The sequence below is a fragment of the Pan paniscus genome, chromosome 5 (assembly GCF_029289425.2).
Source record: "Pan paniscus chromosome 5, NHGRI_mPanPan1-v2.0_pri, whole genome shotgun sequence".
NCBI lineage: Eukaryota > Metazoa > Chordata > Mammalia > Primates > Hominidae > Pan > Pan paniscus.
In genome coordinates this window covers 109,888,053-109,911,296 of record NC_073254.2, presented here as the reverse complement: position 1 = coordinate 109,911,296, position 23,244 = coordinate 109,888,053, and the positions used below count along the sequence as shown (strand labels likewise).

Here is a 23,244-nt window from a genome sequence, read left to right as displayed (position 1 = left end):
TATTTTTAGTAGAGATGGGGTTTCGCCATGTCGGGCAGGCTGGTCTCAAACTCCTGACCTCAGGTGATCTGCCCGCCTCAGTGCTGGGATTACAGGCGTGAGCCACCGCGCCTGGCTTTATTTTTATTCTTATTTTTTTAGAGACAAGGTCTCAGTCTGTTGTCCTAGCTGGAGTGCAATGGTGTGATCATAGCTTACTGCATCCTCAAACTCCTAGGCTCAAGCAATGCTCCTACCTCAGCCTCCCAGGTAGCTGGGACCACAGGCACACAACACCACACTCGCCTTTCTTTCTTTCATTTTTTTTTTTTTTTTTTAATATAGACAGGGTCTTGCCATGTTGTTGCCCAGGCTCGTCTCCAACTCTTGACCTCAAGCAATCCTCCGACCTCTGCCTTCCAAAGTGCTGGTATTACAGGTATGAGCCACTCCACCTAAGTTATGTATTTTTATTTGCACATATGCATGGCTTTTTAAAAATTAATTAATTAATTAACTTTTTTTTTTTTTTTGAGTTGGAGTTTTGTTCTTGTTGCCCAGGCTGGAGTGCAATGGGGCGGTCTCGGCTCACTGCAACCTCCACCTCCCAGGTTCAAGTGATTCTCCTGCCTCAGCCTCCCAAGTAGCTGGGATTACAGGCACCTGCCACCAGGCCTGGCTATGTTTTTTGTATTTTTAGTAGAGATGGGGTTTCACCATGTTGGCCAGGCTGGTCTCAAACTCCTGACCTCAGGTATTCCGCCCGCCTCTGCCTCCCAAAGTGCTGGGATTACAGGCGTGAGCCACTGTGTCTGGCCGGCTTTAATTTTTTTAATAAGAGCTTTACTGGGATATAATTTACATACTATATAATTCACCCAAATAAATTGGGTGTGGGAGGGTATTAGATACACAGTCTGCCTCTGTCACCCAGGCTGGAGTGCAGTAGCACAATCGTAGTTCACTGTAACCTTGAACCCCTGGGCTCAAGAAATCCTCATGCCTGGGCCTCCCAAGGTACTGGAATTACAGATGTGAGCCACTGTGCCTGGCCCCAATTAAACTGTTGAGTTTTCAGTACCATAAGACAGGGTGAGAAAAATAAAAACTAAATTAATTAATTACTTTTTGAGTTTGTATTTTTATAACCTTTCACTTTTGAACCATGTAACTGTTTCACATATTCAAAGACTGAGTTAAATCAGAAAGAAAAAAATCCTAAAATGGAAAATTATTTGAAAAAGTTAAACTGTAAAAAGAGAGAAATGTAACCATAGAGAAAATAATTCCTTGAAGTGACATTTAAACATAGTGCTCTAATTATTGTGAGACAAAGTAAAAAGGGTAAGAAGCCATTTTGCTCATTTCTGCTTGCCATCTAATTTCACAAAGCCCCTCACTCTGTGAGGAAGTGCAGCTCTCTGAAAAGATGCTTTGAAGGCAAACCAGGATAGTGCACACAGCCCCCAACATCTCTTGCCTGAGTCACTATATTCCTTAAAGGAGGAATATGGACGTGCGCAGTGGCTCACGCCTGTAATCCCAGCACTTTGGGAGGCCGAGGAGGGCGGATCACGAGGTCAGGAGATCGAGACCATCCTGGCTAACACGGTGAAACCCCGTCTCTACTAAAAAATACAAAAAATTAGCTGGGCATGGTGGCGGGTGCCTGTAGTTCCAGCTACTAGGGAGGCTGAGGCAAGAGAATGGCGTGAACCCAGGAAGGGGAGCTTGCAGTGAGCCGAGATCGCACCACTGCACTCCAGCCTGGGGAACAAATCGAGACTCTGTCTCAAAAAAAAAAAAGAAAGGAAAGGAGGAATATAGTGCCTTTTCCTACACATGAGATAACGTCTGATAGGGTTAGTGATTATGCCTCTGAAATCTATAACTAGATGTACTCCTGCACCAAAACTTTAATGTGATTTTGCACATACTGAACCTCCACCACAGGTATATAAACAGTGGGCTGAAATACTGTGCTGCAGCAGTCTGACAGAACTCTGAAGGACAGCTCCTGGGCTGTAGACCTCAGTCTATAGTCCTCGGTACGACTGTAGACTGAATAAAAGTAACATTTTTTTTGAGTTGGAGTCTGGCTCTGTCCCCAGGCTGGAGTGCATGATCTCAGCTCACTGCAATGTCTGCCTCCCAGGTTCAAGCAATTCTTATGCCTCAGCCTCTTCAGTAGCTAGGATTACAGGCGTGCACCACTATGCCCAGCTAATTTTTGTATTTTTAGTGGAGACTAAAATACAACATGGTGAAACTCTGTTTCTACTAAAAATACAAAATTTGCTGGGTGTGGTGACGCATGCCTGTAATCCCAGGTACTCGGGAGGCTGAGGCTTAAAACATAAACTTTCTCAGTGGATTTATTGACACAGATAACAGTCTATTAAGTGAAAAAAGTTGTCTTGGAGTAGCTCTCTTCCTGGTACAGACAGCTTTACTAACAGAAATTTCCTTTGTGAGTATAAATTTCCTTTGCAAAAGGGTAAGTTTATACTTTATTTTAGGCAATTGGGGAGGTAAAGACGTTTCACTGAGTTGGCTGGTTCTGATTTTTCTTTACTTCAAAATAATATGTCAAAATGGTCTGTTTCGGGGTTGCACGTTCTGAACCTCTTTAACTTAATCAACAAGCAAAAATTTCTTACAGTTCTAGAGGCTGGGAGATCCAAGATCAAGGAGCCAGCAGATTTATTGTCTGGTGAGGGCTCCCTTCCTGGCTTGTAGATGGCCACCTTCTTAGTGTATCCTCCCTTGGCAGAGAGAGAAGGGACTCTAGTCTTTCCCTCCCATTATAAGGGCAATAATCCTATTATGAGGACTCTATCCTCAAAACCTCATCTAAATCTAATTACCTCCAAAAGGTCTCACTTCCAAATACCATCACACTGGGGTATTAAGACTTCAACATACGAATTTTGGAGGTTCACAAACATTTAAATCATTTTGCCATTTCTTATAATTCACAGTTTCCCCTCCCATACTTTTTTCTTAAATTTATGTCTTGAAAAACCTGAGTTTTTGATCTGTAGAATCTTTCACAGTCTGAGTTTTTCTGATTATAAATTCATGGTGCAGCTTAACATATTCTATCCTCTTCATTTTAAAAAATCGACAGCTGGGGCCAGGCACAGTGGCTCATGCCTGTAATCCCAGCACTTTGGGAGGCTGAGGCTGGCGGATCACTTGAGGCAAGGAGTTTGAGACCAGCCTGGTCCAACATGGTGAAACCCTGTCTCTACTAAAAATACAAAAAATAGCCAGGTGTGGTGGTGGAAGCCTGTAATCCCAGCTACTTGGGAGGCCGAAGCAGGAGAATCGCTTGAACCCAGGAGTTGGAGGTCACAGTGAGCTGAGATTGCGCCACTGTACTTCCAGGCTAGGTGACAGAGCAAGGCTCCATCACCCCCCCCCCAAAAAAAATTGACAGCTGGATCAGAGGTTTGATCCTTTTGGTAAGACTATAGGTAGCATTATGTTCTTTCAGCAAAAGCCATCTAAAGTCTGGGTTTTTTTGCCCCTTTTGCTATGTTAGCAGCCATTGATACTTAATGCCAAGATTAATGAATTAACTGGGAGTTGCAAAATAGTGGTATTCTAATTTTGTCAATTCTTTTTTTTTTTTTTTTTTTTTTTTTTTTGAGACAGTCTCGCTTTGTTCCCCAGGCTGGAGTGCAGTGGCACGATCTGTGCTCAGTGCAAGCTCCGCCTCCCGGATTCATGCTATTCTCCTGCCTCAGCCTCCTGAGTAGCAGGGACTACAGGCGCCCACCACCACGCCCAGCTAATTTTTTGTATTTTTAGTAGAGACGGGGTTTCACTGTGTTAGCCAGGATGGTCTAGATCTCCTGACCTCGTGATCTGCCCTCCTTGGCCTCCCAAAGTGCTGGGATTACAGGCGTGAGCCACCACACTGGCAATTCTTTTTCAAATTAGGTGGACTATTCTCAGGAAGAGACACTTGTCATCATCTTCTATTTAGTTCCCAGTGGTACAATTCACATATGAGAGGCAGGATACATTTTAAAATTTCTCCCTTTATCAGCTTTCAAGATTGACTTCTTACTCTCCAAAGGCAACAAATTTTTAAAATTATTAGTATATATTAATGGGTTAAACTAATAGGTTTTGATTCATTATAACTGCTATCTTTATTAAAGCTCAGATTGTATCATCTTTGGTCAATGGTAGCATCTACAAGTTGATACCCAAGTTCTCTTTACATGACACTCATAATTTTTTTCAAAAATATTAATTTTCAGAGGTCACCAATGGCTGTTGGGTGGGCACCACCAGCAGAGAAAGTAGCGTAAGACTTAAGACAACTTAACACATTTAAGACCAGGCATAGTGGCTCATGCCTATAATCCCAGCACTTTGGGAGGCCAAGGCTGGAGGATTGTTTGAGCCCAGGAGCGGGAGACCAGCCTGGGCAACATACTGAGACCTTGTCTATTAAAAAAAAAAAGAAGAAGAAGAGCTGGGTGTGGTGGTGCATGCCTGTAATCCGTGCACTTTGGGAGTCCGAGGTGGGTGGATTACTTGAAGTCAGGAGTTTGAGACCAGCCTGGCCAACATGGTGAAACCCTGTCTCTACTAAAAAATACAAAAAATTAGCCAGGTGTGGTGGTGCACGCCTGTAATCCCAGCTACTCCAGAGACTACAGAGGATGAGGCAGGAGAATTGCTTGAACCCAGGAGGGAGAGGTTGCAGTAAGCCAAGATCATACCACTTCACTCCAGCCTGGGTGACAGAGTGAGACTCTATCTCAAAAAAAAGAAAAAAAAAAAAAAAATTTGGGTGTGGTAGCAGGTTCCTGTAGTCCTAGCTGCTCAGGAAGATTGCTTGGGCCCAGGGGTTCAAGGTTACATTGAGCTATGATTGCACCAGTACACTCTAGCCTGGGTGAGAGAATAAGACCCTGTTTCTAAAATATATACATATTTTTATATCAGACAGGTAATATGCTGAGGTCATAACATGGTTTGAGGGAGGCACATATTACACGTGTGCAAAAACCCAATCATCATGCTTATGAACTATAAAAGGATCAAAGATACTATGTTTTTAGTGCAAAATTTCAAACATACACAAAAGTAAAAGAAGAGTACAATAGGCTAGGCGCGGTGGCTTACCTCTGTAATCCCAGCACTTTGGGAGGTCGAGGCGGGTGGATTACCTGAGGTCAGGAGTTCGAGACAAGCCTGGCCAACGTGGTGAAACCCTGTCTCTACTTAAAATACAAAAGAAAAAATTAGCCGGGTGTGTGGTGGAGCGTGCCTGTACTCCCAGCTACTCGGGAGGTTGAGGCAGGAGAATCGCTTGAACCCAGGAGGTGGAGGTTGCAGTGAGCTGAGATTGTGTCACTGCACTCTAGTCTGGGTGACAAAGCGAGACTCCGTCTCAAAAAAAAAGAAAGAAGAGAAAAGAAGAATACAATAAACTCCTATTACCCAATATCTGGTTTCAATAATTACTAATACACTGTCAACCTTATTTCATCTATACTACATATGCTCTATTCCTTCCTTATCATCATTTTTTTAAATTATTATTTTGAGACAGAATCTCGTTCTGTCACCCAGGCTGGAGTGCGATGGTGGGATCTCGACTCACTGCAACCTCCACCTCCCAGGTTCACGCGATTCTTCTGCCTCAGCCTCCCGAGTAGCTAGGATTACAGGCGCTTGCCACTGCACCTGGCTAATTTATATATATACATTTTTTTGTTGTTGTTTTTGAGACGGAGTCTCACTCTGTTGCCCAGGTGGGAGTGCAGTGGCACGATCTCGGCTCACCACAACCTCTGCCTCCTGGGTTCAAGTGATTCTCCTGCCTCAGCCTCCCAAATAGCTGGGACTACAGGCACGTGCCACCACGCCCGGCTAATTTTTGTATTTTTAGTAGAGATGGGGTTTCACCATGTTGGCTAGGCTGGTCTCGAACTCCTGACCTCAGGTGATCTGCCCGCCTTGGCCTGCCAAAGTGCTGGGATTACAGGTGTGAGCCACCGTGCCCGGCCAATTTTTGTATTTTTAGTAGAGATGGGGTTTCACCATCTTGGCCAGGCTGGTCTTGAACTCCTGACCTTGTGATCCACCCGACTCAGCCTCCCAAAGTGCTGAGATTACAGGCGTGAGCCACTGTGCCCTGCCCAGTCTTAGATTTTTATTACCCCCAAATTTTGCCTCCTGGCTGTTTACATTGTCTTCTCTTCCAATCCCAAACTCAGGCAACCACTAACCTGTTCTATTAATTTAATCACCCTAGAGCTGTTCATCTTCCTGCTGCTGCCCAGATGAAAGTTCCGGGATTTCCCTTAACTTTAAACACTTAAAAGTAAAATAATCCCGTGGATTAGGATTACGATCGACGGGGTTATTTTACTTTTTCTTTCTGTGCTAAATCTCTTATTTCCTGGATCCCGTGTCGTCTTCTTTCTTGGTTTTATCCTCCTTTTTCAGGGGGCATCTCTTTCAACAGATTCCTGAGAATAGTTGCCAGGGTGCATTATCACTACATAACTACATTTTTTTTTTTTTGTCTTTTTCTTCTTTTTGAGACAGAGTTTCGCTCTTGTCGCCCAGGCTGGAGTGCACTGGCACGATGTCCGCTCACTGCAACCTCCGCCTCCCGGGTTCAAGCTATTCTCCTGCCTCAGCCTCCTGAGTAGGTGGGATTACAGGCGCCCACCACTATGCCCAGCTAATTTTTGTATTTTTAGTAGAGACAAGGTTTCACCATGTTGGCCAGACTGGTCTCAAACTCCCGACCTCGGGTGATCTGCCCGCCTTGGCCTCCCAAAGTGCTGGGATTACAGGCGTGAGCCACCACGCCTGGCCCCACTTCAAAAAAAAAAAAAAAGACGGAGTTTCGCTCTTGTTGCCTAGGCTGGAGTGCAATCCCACGATCTCGGCTCACCACAACCTCCGTCTCCTGAGTTCAAGCGATTCTGCTGCTTCAGCCTCCTGAGTAGCTGGGATTACAGGCATGCACCACCACACCTGGCTAATTTTTGTATTTTTAGTAGAGACAGGGTTTTACCATGTTGGTCAGGCTGGTCTCAAACTGCTGACCTCAGATGATCTGCCCGCCTCGGCCTCCCAACGTGCTGGGATTACAGGCGTGAACCAAGGCACCCAGCCCTAATTTTTGTATTTTTAGTAGAGACAGGGTTTCACCATGTTGGCCAGACTGGTCTCCAACTCCTTATCTCGTGATCTGCCTGCCTTGCCTTGAGCCACTGCGCCCAGCCCACAAGTGCACTTTTAATGTTATGGACTCTACTATTTTTTATGACTTCCAGAATATTCTATAACTTACACCCCATAGTTTAATATTCCCAATTGAACATTTTCTTCCAATATCTGTATTAAGAAAACTGCAAGGGGTGTCTTTGTCACACTTATGTGAGGATTTCCGCAGGCTAGAGTCCTACAAGGGGAATTGCTGGGGCAGAATGTTAACTAGTTAGGTATGAGCAGAACAGGAGAGCGCTCCCCACCCCACACACACCAGGACTATTGGGTGACAATCAAACGATGGTCAGGCGGTTCTTAACTGTTTCTCTAACGTTCACCGGGGCCAGCGAAAGGCATTCTCCTAATAGAAAACACCTGAAACTGATCAGTAGTTTCCCAGTAAGATCTCAAGAGTGGGGAGAAGCAATGCAAGTTCCCCAAAGTATGCCAACATATAAAACTTCAAGTCAACAGGTCAAGCTGCGCACTTGGTTTCTCAAGTCGCCTGCTTGGCAGTCTTCCAAGTTGTACTTTCCTCCTTTTCTTTCCGTCCCGTTCTAAAGCTTTTTGATAAACTTTTACTTCTATTCTGAAACTTGTCTAGGTCTATCCTGCCTTATGCCCTTCGTGGAATTCTTTCTTCTGAGGAGGCAAGAACTAAGGTTACTGCTGACCCCTACCTATACACGGGGTAACTGCCACCGCTAACAAGAAGGGGAGAATCAGCTTTTCTTTTTTTGAGACAGTAAAAGTCTGCTGTGTCGCGCGGCTGGAGTGCAGCTGCACGATCTCGGCTTACTGTAACCTCCGTCTCCCGGGTTCAAGCGATTCTCCTGCCTCAGCCTCCCGAGTAGCTGGGACTACAGGCGCGCGCCACCACGCCCGGCTAATTTTTGTATTTTTAGTAGAGAAGGGGGTTTCACCATGTTGCCCAGGCTGGTCTCGAACTGCTAACCTCAAGTGATCTGCCCTCCTCGGCCTCCCAAAATGCTGGGATAAAGACATGCGCCACCGCGCCCGGCCGAGAATCAGCTTTTCTCTCACATCTGATCTTTCCGTGTGTTAAGGCAGAAGCAAGGCACGGTGGGCTGAGACTCACACGCCCCCTCTTTCCTCCCCGGCCTAACGCACTCTTCTCTCTGTCCCACCACGTGCTGTGTTCGCGAGTCCCCATCACTCCTGCATCCAAACCGACTAGATTTTTGTTTCTATTTCCCTCCCGGAAAAGGCGGGACAGCGAAGACTGGCGTTTCCGTCGCTGAGGGGCTGAGGCCGGGAGGGCGCAGCGTAGCCGTCCCGAGCTGATGACGTCAAACGCCGTGTGCTCACCCACGTGTGGTGCCCCTCTCCCGGTGTCGGCGCTGGAGCTGAGGACTCCTTTCCTGCGGGCGTAGTTGCTGGCTGCTCGGGCACTGGGACCTCGGCGGCTTGGGGACGCTGGCCGCGAAGTAGGGAGCGCAGGTGGCCGCTCGGGGTGAGGGCCCTGGGTCATGGAGCACTTCTTGCTGGAGGTGGCAGCCGCGCCGCTGCGGTTAATCGCAGCCAAGAACGAGAAGAGCCGCAGTGAGCTGGGCAGGTTCTTGGCCAAGCAGGTAAGACGTGAAGGGAGAGGGAAAGCGCCGGAACGACTGGGTAGCCCCACTAGTAAGCTTCCTGCGCTCCCCCGCCGATACTCGCCGCTTTAAGTGGGGAGTGGTGCAGCCTCAGGTCAAGCTGGCCCCCTCCTCTGGGCTGGCGCAGGTCGTGGAGGTTTCCGAGCGTGTTTGAGGCGATTGGAAGGAGTCTTGTTTTTATCTGGGGGAGCCTTCCAGTACCCTTCCCATCGCCTCTCACCCCTATGCAAGCGCTTTGGCTGCTTGTGGCAGAGGTGGCCTTCCCAAAGGAATGTGGTTTGTTTTTCTGAAATTGAGGTTGCGTTTCTGCCGTTTTGACAAGTGTACGTATCACCTAAGTGTGCGTAGTGCAGCCACTCCTGTTAGTTTGGGGAACCATCGACAAATACTGATTGCATTCCTGCTGTGCGTAAGGAACGGTGTGGCGCTGTGAGAAAGTGGATAGATAAATTCGTTACGATCTCTGCCATGAGGGAAATTTGCATCTGTTTTTGGAGACAGTTCGTAAACACTTAAAACAGCTGAAGTACAGAGCAAGACAGCTCATACTCACTGTAACTAACTATACAAATTATAAGGTTAATTAGAGTTTTCTGGGAAATAGGTCTTCGGGCTTTTAAGAACCTTCTCATTGACTTCTACCTGAGTTGAAGACACTTTTTTTTTTTTTTTTTGAGACGGAGTCTCGCTGTGTCGCCAGGCTGGAGTGCAGTGGCACGATCTCGGCTTACTGCACCCTCCGCCTCCCGGGTTCAGGCGATTCTCCTGCCTCAGCCTCCCAGTAGCTGGGATTACAGGCGAGCGCCACCATGCCTAGCTAATTTTTGTATTTTTAGTAGAGACGGGGTTTCACCATGTTGGCCAGGATGGTCTCGATCTCTTGACCTCGTGATCCACCCGCCTCAGCCTCCCAAAGTGCTGGGATTACAGGCGTGAGCCACGGGACAGGTGAGTGTGGTCCCAGGTACTTGGGTCCCAGGTGTGGCTAATTAAAAAAAAATTTTTTTTTGGTAGTTGTAAGGTCCCCCTTTGTTGCCCCGACTGGTCTGGAACCCCTGGGCTCAAGTGATCATCCCGCCTTGGCCTCCCAAAGTGCAGGGATTGTAGGAGTGAGCCACCGTGTCCGGCCTAAATTTTTTTTTTTTTTTTTTTTGAGACGGAGGCACGCTCTGTCGTCCAGACTGGTGTGCAATGGCCCACCCTCTCAGCTCACTGCAACCTCCGCCTCCCGAGTTCAAGCGATTCTTCTGTCTCAACCTCCCGAGTAACTGGGATTACAGGCGTGCGCCACCATGCCTGGCTAATATTTTGTATTTTTAGTAGAGACAGGGTTTCACTGTGTGGGTCAGGCTGGTCTCAAACCCCTGACCTCAGGTGATCCACCCGCCTTGGCCTCCTAAAGTGCTGGGATTACAGGCATGAGCCACAGCGCCCTGCCCTGAAGTATTTTTTTTGATGTATCTCAAGCCCAATTGTTCTGGGGAGTGGGGCCAATTTTGCTCCCAGGGACAAATCTGGAGACCTTTATGGTTATCACAACTGTTCGTTATGGGGGTGCTACTAGCATCTAGTGCATCAAGGCCAGGGACGCTGCTAAGCATTCTGTTATGTATGGGACAACCCCCTACAACAGAGTTATCCGTCGTAAATGGCAGTGGTGCAAAATTAAGAAAGAAACCCTGCCCCAGACTGGTTGTTTACTTTCTGCTCAGGGCTTGCTATTTCAGCAACACTAAACTGCCTGCAATGACCACAGGTTGTTACCCTCTACTATTGTTGATTGGAGTCACCTCCCGTTGTTAATGTCTGTTGTTATTGTCTGGGCCATTCCTTGCTGTTACTTGCCTCATTGACTTTGCATTTCCTTTCCTTAGAAGGCTACATCTCTCTTCTGTGCCCCGCTCAGTTAACTTGTTTGTTCTGGAAGACTGCTTTTGAAATGGTCTTCCCCAGGAAGACTTTTCTGACTTTACCCTTTCCTCTTCCTCTTAATCTTTGTTTCAACTAACTGATTCTCAGTAGTTGATTGAGAGTATGTCCAGAGAAGGGGATTGTGTAGCTGTAGTGTCCAAAACAGTGTCTGATATGCAGTAGGCAGTAAATGTTTATTGACTGTATTAACAGATTAAGGTACTCCCAAATTGTGATACTTTTGTCAATGAAAAGTGTCAAACTCTAAAATATTTTAAGAGATTTATTCTGAGCTAAATGTGAGTGACCATGGCTCATGACACAGCCCCAGGAGATCCTGAGAAAATGTGCCCAAGGTGGTCGGGCTACAGCTTGGTTTTATACATTTTAGGGAGACCTAAGCCGTCAATCAGTACATGTAAGATGTACATTGGTTTGATCTGGAAAGCTGGGACAACTCGAAGGGCGAGGGGGGGCGGTCTTCCAAGTCACAGGTGGATTCAAAGATTTGCTGACTGGCAATTGGGTGAGAGTTCATTTAAATCCCTGGAATCAGTAGAATGGAGTATCTAGGTTAAGGATAGGGGTGTAGAGGCTGGGCACAGTGGCACACGCCTGTAATCCCAGCACTTTGGGAGGCTGAGGCGGGTGGATCACAAGCTCAGGAGATCGACATCATTCTGGCTAACATGGTGAAACCCTGTCTTTACTAAAAATATGAAAAATTAGCTGGGCATGGTGGCGGGCACCTGTAGTCCCAGCTACTCAGGTGGCTGAGGCAGGAGAATGGCGTGAACCCGGGAGGCAGAACTTGCAGTGAGCTGAGATCGCGCCACTGCACTCCAGCGTGGGCGACAGAGCGAGACTGTGTCTCAAAAAAAAAAAAAAAAAAAAGATAGAGGTGTGGAGACCAAGGTTCATATTATGCAAATGAAGCCTCCAGGTAACAGGTTTCAGAGAGAACAGATTGCAAATGTTTCTTTTTTTAAAATTTTTATTATTTTTTAAAGAGATAGGATCTTGCTTTGTTGTCCAGGCTGGTCTAGAACTCCTAGGCTCAAGTGATCCACCTACCTCAGCCTCCCAAAGTGCTGGGATTATAAGCCTAGCCTGTAAATGATTTTTTTTTTTCCCAAATGCAGTCTCCTCACCCCCGCCCCTAGACAGAGATGGAGTCTTGCTCTGTCACCCAGGCTGGACTGCAGCGGCGTGATCTCAACTCACTGCAACCTCTGCCCCCTGGGTTCAAGCAGTTCTCCTGCCTCAGCCTCTCGAGTAGCCGGGATTACAGGCACCTGCCACTGTGCCTGGCTAATTTTTGTATTTTTAGTAGAGACGGGGTTTCACCATGTTAGCCACGCTGGTCTCAAACTCCTGACCTCAGGTGATCCACCCGCGTCGGCCTCCCAAAGTGCTGGGATTACAGGTGTGAGCCGCTGCGCCCAGCCACAAAACAGTCTTTATTATGAGAAAGCAGTGTTATCTAGTCTTTATTATAAGAAAGCAATGCTATCTGGTTTCTTTCTAATAAAATAAAAGCAGTTTTCTTAAATAATTTACAAAGGGCAGGAATTGCTCTTGAACAGGGCTACCCCTCCTGGCACACCCACAATGCTCTGCCTTGAGCATATAAATAGGTACCTGTGAGCCCAGGGTTTAAGCCTGGAACTATCTCCTATGCCTTCCTCCAGGTCCCTGGTAGGGAAAGCAGGGATGAGAGTGTGCCCCCAAGGGCCTTGGCACTGGAAACACAGTGGGCGAGTGACTCTGTGGATGACTCCCCAAAAACCAAGCACCTGGTTTGAGTTCAGAGCTCTCAAACATCTGATGCCAGCTCTTCACATTGTAGATGAAGCAAATACCATGCATTACTAAACCCAAGAGTCCCCTTGGGGAGTAGAAGGAACAATTCTCCCCACCTCTGCAAGATCTCCCCAAGACACTCTCAGGCTGTGGCAGGCAGTCACTGATGGGTCCAGATGTGGCTGGAGCAGGGGGGCTCTGGGCTCCTTGCTAGTCAGGTCTTTGTTAGCAGTGGCCCAGGGGTACTGATGACTCCTGGGAGCTTCCGCCAGGAAGCTCATGGGGAAGCACAGACATTCTGGGGTACGAAGCCTTGGTGGTCAGACAGGGCTTGTTTCCTGCAGGGCACTTCCTCAGTCATGAATGAGAATGTCATTTCACCACTCCCTTCCGCCATAATGGCTTCATCCAGCTCTTGGGACAGCTTCTGGAGATGCCGAATTCCTGCTCCCCATAGGTGCTAGGTCACTATCAGACGCGCTGGGAGAGCAGAGGAGCTCTGTCAAGGAGTAGGGGCTCTGGAAGGCAGTCTCCCGCCTCCACTGCCGTAGAGGGTAGGCACGTGAGCCTGTCCAGGTAGAGAGGTGGTGATGCACAGGGGTCTGTGGCTGAGTGGTCAGGGGCAGCTCCACACAGCTGAATCCTCTTCTGGCTCAGGCTGTGAGTTGGGGAGACACTGCTCTCCCTTTTGTAGCCCTTTCTTCCTCCTCCTGGCCTTCACCTGGGTCTCCACCAGACACTTGGTGCTACTTTGGCAGGACTCCTGGATTCTCTGTGACATGGCACCCAGAGTGCTCTTAGCTGAGCGAGCTGCAGCCTGGAGTCTCTTACTGCCCTGACCCTGGTTTCTAGGGGTTTCTAGGAGGTACCTGTCCGGAGGTTGAGGTTGACGGCTCTTAGGGGCAGCCTTCTTTGGAACTGTCTGCACAGAGAACCCAGGGCCCTGGCGGAGATCTCCCAATGGCTAACCATAGGCTGCCGCTCCTTGCTGTCCAGCGGCTGCTCCTGGTGCTGGAGAGATCTCCAGTGCATGGAGGCCCTCACATCCTGCCACTGAGAAACCATCTGTCTGGCCAAGAGTCTACTCTGCCCACTAGACCTCAACACCCCCAACATGTGCCTGAAGCCGAGCACTGTAAATATTAAATGTTTCTTATAAGACTTAAAGAGACAACTTTGCAGGGCCATTTCAAAATTTGTCAAAGCTGTATATTTTGGGCCAGATGTGGTGGCTCATGCCTGTCATCACAGCACTGTTGGAGGCTGAGGGAGGAGGATTGTTTGAACCCAGGAGTTTGAGACCAGCTTGGGCAACATAGCAGAGAGACTCTGTCTCTACCAAAAAAAAAAAAAAAAGGAGGGGGATTAAAGAACACCTGAAATACTTCTTTCAGGGTTTGCTGTCTGTCATATTTGTATCTTATTGCTACTAGTAATCTGTTTTGTCAGTCCTAAGGTCTCTGTTTTAATGTTAATGCTGGTTAGCTGTGCCAGAATTCTGAAGGGAAGAGAGTATAATGAGGCGTGTCTGACCACCCATTCCCAGCATGGCCTGAACTAGTGTTTCAGGTTTACTTTAGAATGCATTTGACTGAATGGAGAAGGATTCACCTTCATTCAGTTGGTTGGGGGGGCTTAGAATTTTATTTTTGGTTTATGCTTTCTTTTTTATTTTTTAAGACAGGATCTGGAGAGCAGTAGCCTTGACATCCTAGGTTCAACTGATCATCTTACTTTAGGACCCTCCCCATCCCCTCCGGTAGCTGGAACTATAGGCATGCCACCGCGTCTGGCTAATTTTTTTTTTTTTTTTTTTTTTTAAATCTTAGGTAGAAACAAGGTCTTGCTGTGTTGCCTAGGCTGGTCTCAAACTCCTGGGCTCAAGCAGTCCTCCCACCTTGGCCACCCAAAATGCTGGAATTACAGGCATACTTACTTATTTTTGGCAGAACATAGCTTTAACTTTCAGTGTTTTAAGCAAATGATGAGAGTGATGATGCTTTAATGCTTCCCCTGCCCGAAACAGGGTCTCCCTTTATGGCCTGGGCTAGCGTACAGTGATCATAGCTCACTTCAGCCTCGACTTCCTGGGCTCAAATGGTCCTCCCACCTCATCCTTCTGAGTAGCTGGGACAACAGGTGCACAATACCACGCCTGGCTAATTTCTTTCTTTTTTTTTTTTTTTTTTTTTTTTTGAGACAGAGTCTTGCTCTGTCACCCAGGCTGGAGTGCAATGGCATGATCTTGGCTCACTTCAACTTCCGCCTCCTGGGTTCAAGCAATTCTCCTGTTTCAGCCTCCCAAGTAGCTGGGATTACAGGCACCTGGCACCGTGCCCAGCTAATTTTTTGTATTTTTAGTAGAGATGGGGTTTTGCCATATTGGCCAGGCTGCTTTTGAACTCCTGAACTCAGGTGATCCTCCTGCCTCGGTCTCCCGAAGTGCTGGGATTACAGGCATGAGCCACCGCGCCCAGCCTTGCCTGGCTAATTTCTAAAAAAAATTTTGTGGCCGGGCACGATGGCTCAGGCCTGTACCAGCACTTTGGGAGGCCGAGGTGGGCAGATCACCTGTGGTTGGGAGTTCGAGACCAGCCTGACCAACATGGAGAAACCCCTTCTCTACTAAAGATACGAAATTAGCCGGGCGTGATGGCGCATGCCTATAATCCCAGCTACCGGGGAGGCTGAGGCAGGAGAATCTCTTGAACCTGGGAGGCAGAGGTTGTGGTGAGCCGAGATCGCGCCATTGCACTCCAGCCTGGGCAACAACAATGAAACTCCGTCTCAAAAAAAAAAAAAAAATTTTTTTGTAGAGATGAGGAGTCTCACTTTGTTGCCCAGGCTGGTCTTGAACTCTTGGGCTCAAGCTATCCTCCCACCTTGGCCTACCAAAGTGTTGGGATTGCAGGTATGAGTCACCACACCCAGCCTAATTGCTTAGGTTTTATAGAGTAGTTTAGGAATTGTTTCTCTTTAGCTGAAAATACACATTTCAGCCGATACATGTAATTATAAATAATAACACTGAGGTTATCCTTTTAATTAACTCTGCTTTGAGAAGGGCTAACTGATCAGTTAGCAGTTGCCTTATCCTTTTAATTAACTCTGCTTTGAGAAGGGCTAACTGATCAGTTAGCAGTTGAATATGACAGTGTAGTAATTTCATTACTCAAAACAGTAAAAACTCAATATGTTAAGCATGCAGACATACAAATATGAAGACTTTTTTTCCTTTTCTATTTTTGTTGGCTAATTATTGGGAAATTGATGAATTTTGTTATAGCAAAGGAACGGAATTGGTTGGTATTTTTGGTGGGAAGAGAAGAGCTGAGCCACCTTAAAAATATTTTTTCCTGGCCGGGTGCGGTGGCTGAGCTCAGACAATCTACCTGCCTTGGCCTCCCAAAGTGCTGGGATTATAGGTGTGAGTAACCACACCCGGCCAATAAAAATGTTTTTTCTTGGCTGGGCGCGGTGGCTCATGCCTGTAATCCCAGCACTTTAGGGGGCCAAAGTGGGCGAATCACGAGGTCAGGAGTTTGAGACCAGCCTGGCCAACATAGTGAAACCCCGTCTCTACTAAAAATACAAAAATTAGCCGGGTGTGGTGGCGCATGCCTGTAATCCCAGCTACTCGGGAGGCTGAGACAGGAGAATTGCTTGAACCCGGAAGGCGGAGGTTGCATGAACCGAGATCAGGGCACTGCACTCCAGCCAGGGCAATAGAGCGAGACTCCATCTCAGAAAAAAAAAAGTTTTTTCTTGTATTTGTTAAGTAATCAGTATTCTTCAGCTTTCCTCATACTTGCTTGTATCCCAGCCACCTAAATAAAACCCATTTAAGCTTCACAGAATGTTAAGAGAAGTGAGAAAATACAAAGGTGTAGCCAGGAGGAATGCAGTCCTTTCCCTTTTCCAGTGGGTCCCAGTCTCCCAAGGAGAAAGGCAGGATTTCCTAAGAATGTTACGGGAGTAATCACAGGTTTAAGAAGTAAATCCTGGCTGGTTGCGGTGGCTCACACCTATAATCCCAGCACTTTGGGAGGCTGAGGTGGGCAGATCACGAGGTCAAGATATTGAGACCATCCTGGCCAATATGGTGAAAGCCCGTCTCTACTAAAAATACAAAAATTAGCTGGGCGTGGTGGCACACTCCTGTAGTCCCAGCTACTTGGGAGGCTGTGGCAGGAGAACTGGTTGAACTGAACCCGAGAGGGAGGCGGAGGTCACAGTGAGCCGACATCGTACCACTGCACTCCAGCCTGGCGACAGAGTGAGACCCTATCTTAAAAAAGAAAATAAAAAGAAGTAAATCCTTTAACATTCATTGTCCTGTTTTTATTTCCTACAATAGCAAGCCAGCTGACATGGTCAAAGATGCTTTGATTAGCAAGACCCCTGGGCTTACAGAAGGAGAAAACTGATTATGTAGTTTTCCTATAACCCCCACCCACCCGCTAGATACTTACAGATATCCTAGCCTAGCTGATCCCTTTTCTTGCAGGCCTGGCATTTACCCTTTCATGGGTTTTAGTGAAACATTTATACTTTTTTAAAACTTCATTAACTAGTAGTATTCATGCAGAATACTAGGAGAATTCAGGAAAGCACCACCCATATTGTGGGTTAAATTGTCTGTCAAAAATATACTTATAAGTCCTAGTCTATAATACTTGAATGTGACCCTATTTGGAAATGAGGTCTTTGCAGATGTAATAAAGTCAGGATGAGATAATTAGATAGGGCCTTAATCAATATGACTGTTTCTCTTTCGCCCAGGCTTGAGTGCAGTGGTGCAATCTCAGCTCATTGCAACCTCCGCCTCTTTGGTTCAAGCAATTCTCCTGCCTCAGCAGCTGGGATTACAGGTGTGTGCCACCATGCCCAGCTAATTTTTGTATTTTTAGTAGAGATGTGGTTTCACTATATTGGCCAGGCTGGTCTCTAACTCCCGACCTCAAGTGATCTGTCCACCTCAGCCTCCGAGAGTGCTGGAATTACAGCCTTGAGCCACCACACCCAGCCCAATATGACTGTTCTTATGAGGAGAGAAAGACATAAAGGGAAGATGGCCATGTGGCGATAACAGAAATACATATTGGAGTGATAAATCTGCGAGACAAGGAACAGCAGGGATTGATGATGACAACCAGAAGCTAGGAAGAGGCAAGGAAGGATTCTCCCCTATAGGTTTCAAAGGAATATGGCCTTGCCAACACCCTGATCTTGGACTTCCAGACTTTAGAATTGTGAGACAATACATTTCTGTTTTTTTAATTTGTTTTTTGTTTTGTTTTGTGTTTTTGAGACAGAGTCTCACTCTGTTGCCCAGGCTAGAGTACAGTGGCACGATCTCAGTTCACTGCACCCTCTGCTTCCCGGGTTCAGGCGATTCTTCTGCCTCAGCCTTCCTGGTAGCTGGGACTACAGGCACCTGCCACCATACCCGGCTAATTTTTGTATTTTTAGTAGAGACGGGGTTTCACCGTATTGCTCAGGCTGGTCTCGAACTCCTGACCTCAGGTGATCCACCCACCTCAGCCTCCCAAAATGCTGGGATTACAGGCGTGAGCCACTATACCCGGCCTTGTTTTTTTTTAAGTCAGTTTGTGGTATTTTGTTATGACAGCTCCAGGAAATTAATACATGTAAGAAAAACATTCAGTCAGGGACTGCCCATATTAATATTTTGATATATAATCTTCCAAACTTAAATTTTTTTTTTTTTTTTTTTTTTTAATGAAACGGAGTCTCACTCTGTTGCCTAGGCTGGGGTATAGTGGTACAATCATGGCTCACTGCAGCCTCTACCTTCCAGGCTCAGGTGATTTCCCCCAACTCTAGCCTCATGAGTAGTAGGGACTACAGGCATACACCACCAAGCCTGGCTAATTTTTTATTTTATTTTATTTTATTTATTTATTTTGAGAGGGAGTCTTGCTCTGGCACCCAGGCTTGAGTGCAGTGGCAGAATCTTGGCTTACTGCAACCTCTCTGCTTCCTGGGTTCAAGCGATTCTCCTGCCTCAGCCTCCCGAGTAGCTGGGACTACAGGTATATGCCACAATGCCCGGCTAATTTTTGTGCCTTTAGTAGAGATGGGGTTTCGCTATGTTGGTCAGGCTGATCTTGAATTCCTGACCTCAAGTAATCCACCCGCCTTGGCCTCCCAAAGTTCTGGGATTACAAGAGTGAGCCACTGCACCCAGCCAAGCCTGGCTAACTTTTGTATTATTTGTAGAGATGGGGTTCTGCCATGTTGCCCAGGCTGGTCTCAAACTCCTGGGCTCAAGTGATCTGCCTGCCTTGGCCTCCCAAAGTGCTGAGATTACAGGTGTGAACCACTATGTTCAGTCTTGTATATATAGTCTTTTCTCTATAAATCTGGGAAGATAAAATAAAAAGTTTTAAATATATATGAAGCTATGCAAACAGTGCTGTAAAAGAGTCAAATATACATACTTCTTTTTTTTTTTTTTTTTTGAGACAGTGTCTCACCTGTCACCCAGGCTGGAGTGCAGGGGCACGATCTCAGCTCACTGCACCCTCAACCTTCCGGGCTCAAGTGCTTCTGCCGCCTCAGCCTCCCTGGTAGCTGGGATTACAGGCTCCCACCACCATGTCCGGCTAATTTTTGTATTTTTAGTAGAGATCGGGTTTCAGCATGTTTCTCAGGCTGGTCTCAAACTCCTGAGCTTAGGTGATCCTCCCGCCTTGGCCTCCCAAAGTGCTGGGATTACAGGCATGAGCCACTGTGCCCAGCCAAATACATATACTTTTGTTCATGATAGAATAACTGGTACTGGATTAGCTCTGTTGCCAAAACAACTAGAAAAAGAGGAAAAAATCCATATGAAAAACGTTCAAACATTGGATGAAAGGTAGGTAGCATAGGATTGGAATTCCTAAAAATGGGAAACAAGGTGAGCCCTAGAATGATTCCAGCTGTCTATCTGGAATCACTTATAGGACTGACTCAGAGGAAGAACGAAGTTCAGCAGTGGTGGTCCTACTGAGCTGAGAAGACAGAGCTCAGAGTTGGGGCGGCAGTTGGAATATGCTGGGAAGGGTGTTGGAATGGAGGGAACAGCTCTAGGGATATGGGGTCTGGTGAGTACTGGCTGAATGTAAAGCTGTGTTTTCTTAGGGAAATTTCGTGAGCTATGCAAAGAATAACTACTGGAGTTTTTCTGTGTAGGAGATGTTCAACTCCTACTAGTTGGAGTGGAAAGACCAAGTTGAATACTGGCATAATTAGTGTGGAACCCAGAAGGGCCACACTCTAGGGCTAAATCAGCCCTCAAAGGCCTTTCTAGACCAATACTAACAAAACTTAAAAACAAGTCTTGAAAGGATCAAGCTGACCTACAAGCTGATTAATTGCCTGCTAGAACAAAGGAAGAGAGCAAAATCTAGACACATCTACAATGTTCAGCATCCGATTAAAAAAGTACTAGATATAGGAAAAGGAAAATGGTGGCTCATTGCCAGGAGAAAAGTCAGTCACTGTAACAGACCCCAAAATAGTAAAGATATTTAAATTAATAAACAAGGACTTTGAAAAGTGATTATATAATGATATGAATGTTCGGGAAAAAAAAAAAAAAGAAAAAAGTGATTATAGGCTGGGCCAAGAGGAACCACTTGAGGCCAGGAGTTTGTGATCAGTCTGAGCCTGGGCAACAAAGTGAGACCCTGTCACTCTCAAAAACATAAAAAAATAGTGATTATATGTGCAGGGACTTGAAGTTTCGGAAACATAAACATAATGAGAGAAATTTAAGCTATGAAAAAAAACAAGTGAAACCAAAAAATACAATCTTAGCAATGAATATTTTACTGGATAGGCCTCATCGAAGATTAGACAGTTCACAAGAAAAGAACATTGAATTACAAGATATGGCAATAGAAATTATCTAGGCTTAAACAGACAGGGTGGGAAAAAGCCAGAATAAAAATGCTTCAGTGATCTGTGAGGCATTATCAACTAGTCTACTGTATGTGTAATTGGAATTACAGGAGGAGGGAGAGAAGAGAAACAGTAGAAATATAAAAAGATAATCTCAAAATTTCTAAAGTTGGTGAAAAATAATTCACAGATCCCCAAAACTCATAATCTTAAATCTGATAAACACAAAACCACACCAAGCCACATCATGATCAAGTTGCTAGAAACAAGTAATAAATAACATCTTAAAAATTGCCAGAAAAAAAGACACTTTACTTGTAGAGGAGCAAAGATAAAAATGACTGCTGACTTCTTAACAGAAACAACACAATGAAACATCTTTCAAAATGCTGAGAAAAACCATAAACCCCCTTGCGTGGTGGCGCATGCCTGTAATCCCAGCACTTTGGGGGCTTAGGTAGGTGGATCTCTTGAGCCCGGGAGTTCGAGACCAGCCTGGGCAATGTGCTGAAACCCTGACTGTAGTAAAAATACAGAAATTAGCCAGGCACGGTAGTGCGTGCCTGTAGTCCCAGCTACTTGGCAGGATGAGGCAGGAGGATCCCTTGAGTCTGGGAAGTCAAGGCTGCAGTGAGCTGATATCAAAGAACTCCAGCCTGGGTGACAGAGGGAAACCCTGTCTCCAAAAATAAAAATAAAAAACAAAACAATGTTTGCTTAAGACAGAATTTTGTATGTAAAAAGTCTTAAGAAATCTTCAAAATAAAGAATTTCATAAGATCACAGGATACCAGGTCAATGTATAAAAATGAGTTATATTTTTATATTTAAAATTATTGGGGAATGAAATTTATATTTTATGTATTTTATTTTTAAGAGAGTCTCATTCTGTTACCCAGGCTGGAGTGCAGTGGGCACTATCATGGCTTACTGCAGCCTCGAACTCCTAGGCTGTGAGGTGATCCTCTCCTCACTCTCCAGAGTAGCTGGGACTGTAGATGCACACCGTCACCAGCTAATTAAAAAAAAAATTTTTTTTAATTAAGCTTTTTTTAAAAATTTTTTTATTGAGGTGGAGTCTCACTCTATCTGTTGCCCGGGCTGGAGTGCAGTGGTGCATTCTCAGTTCACTGCAACCTCTGCCTCCTGGGTTCAAGCCGTTTTCCTGCCCCAGCCTCCCAAGTAGCTGGGATTACAGACACACACCACCACACCCAGCTAATTTTTTGTATTTCTAGTAGAGACAAAGTTTCACCATGTTGGTCAGGCTGGTCTCAAACTCCTGACCTCAAGTGATCCACCACCCTCTGCCTCCCAAAGTGCTGGGTTTATAGGCGTGAGCCACCACTCCTGGCCACACCAGCTAATTTTTAATTTATTTTTATTTTTTTGAAGAGATGGCATCTTACCACATTGCCCAGGTTGGTCTCGAACTCCTGGCCTCAAGTGATCATCTCACCTTGGCCTCCCAAAGTACCACCATGTCTGACCAGTTTTCTTTGGATATGTTTCTTTCCTCTGCAATGTAACTTACTTTATTATTTAAAAAATGGGGCCGGGCACAGTGGCGCACACCTGTAATCCCAGCACTTTGAGAGGCCAAGGCAGGAGGATTGCTTGAGCTCAGGAGTTTGAGATCAGCCTGGGCAACATAGTGAGACCCCCATGTCTACAAAAATAAAATAATCAGCTGGGCGTGGTGGCACACACCTGTAATCCCAGCTACTTAGGGGACTCAGTTGGGAGGATTGCTTGAGCTTGGGAGGGTGCGCCTGCAGTGAGCTGTGATTTTACCACTGTACTTAAGTCTGGGCGACAGACCAAGACCTTGTCTCAAAAGAAAAAAAAAAGGTATCTTTAGAGGGCTTGTTTATGCGGACATGCAGCAGTTGAAAATGTGAGATTTTGCTCCTATGTATCATGACCAAATCTGTTAAATTTCTTTGCCTCCATTTTTATGGAATCCTTCAGTTAACCTCCTATAAAGGACAGAACTAAGACTGATAGAAATTGTTTCAAGGTAACATTTTTCCCTAATCAGTGCTTTGATGAGAATCAAATGTTTTCATGAGAGAATGCTCTGTAATTGGAAGACTTTGTAAGAGCTCAGGTGTAAGGTGACTTTCTGGGTGATAATTTTGGCAAAACTCGTTAAATTTTGTGTATGACATTTAGGCTGTGTTCAAGGTACACTTATATAGGTGACTAGGGTGAGCCTCCTCCTCATCCTTTTTTTGTTGTGGGGGGAGACAGGGCTTTAACTGTTTGTCACCCAGGCTGGAGTGCAGTGGCATGATCTCAGCTCACTGCAACCTCGACCTCCCAGGCTGAAGCTATCCTCCCACTTCAGCCACCTGAGGAGCTGAGACTACAGGCGCATGCCACCAAGCCTGGCTAATTTTTCTATTTTTTGTAGCGATGGGGTTTCACCATGTTGTCCAGGCTGGTCTTGAACTCGTCGGCTTAAGGGATCTGTCTGCTTTGGCCTTCCAAAGTGGTGGGATTACAAGCATGAGCCACCACACCTGGCCTGGGGTGAAACTTCTTAGGATAAACTGATAGCATGGGACTTGCAAGATCAAAGGGCATGTCCCCATTTTAAACCTGATGTTACATTGCTGGGCAGAAACGGTTGTGCAGACCTGTATACACACTAGCAATATAATGCCTTTTATACAGTTTTCAGTTTTCCTTTGTATGCTTACCTACATTCTGAACCCGGGCACTAGAATTTTTTTTTTTTTTTTTTTTTTTTGAGACGGAGTCTCGCTGT

The 23,244-nt window shown here is 46.0% G+C and overlaps 1 protein-coding gene, 1 non-coding gene and 1 pseudogene across 2 annotated transcripts in view; 1 reads left to right on the top strand and 2 right to left on the bottom strand.

The window, feature by feature from the left end:
* The window catches only part of MDN1 (midasin AAA ATPase 1), a 189,299-nt gene that overhangs the window by 1,293 nt on the left and 164,762 nt on the right, over positions 1-23,244 (top strand). Inside the window, exons 2-3 of the mRNA XM_003822877.6 lie at positions 325-418; positions 8,462-8,825. Of these exons, the coding sequence (XP_003822925.4) occupies positions 8,724-8,825 (102 nt within the window). The 5' untranslated portion in view covers positions 325-418; positions 8,462-8,723. The remainder of the gene's footprint in view (positions 1-324; positions 419-8,461; positions 8,826-23,244) is intronic.
* LOC112440278 (small nucleolar RNA U13) lies at positions 4,942-5,043 on the bottom strand. The gene has a single exon (XR_003028453.2). It is a non-coding gene; the product is annotated as a small nucleolar RNA U13 (small nucleolar RNA).
* Positions 10,883-15,478, bottom strand: LOC117980643 (protein PIMREG-like; annotated as a pseudogene).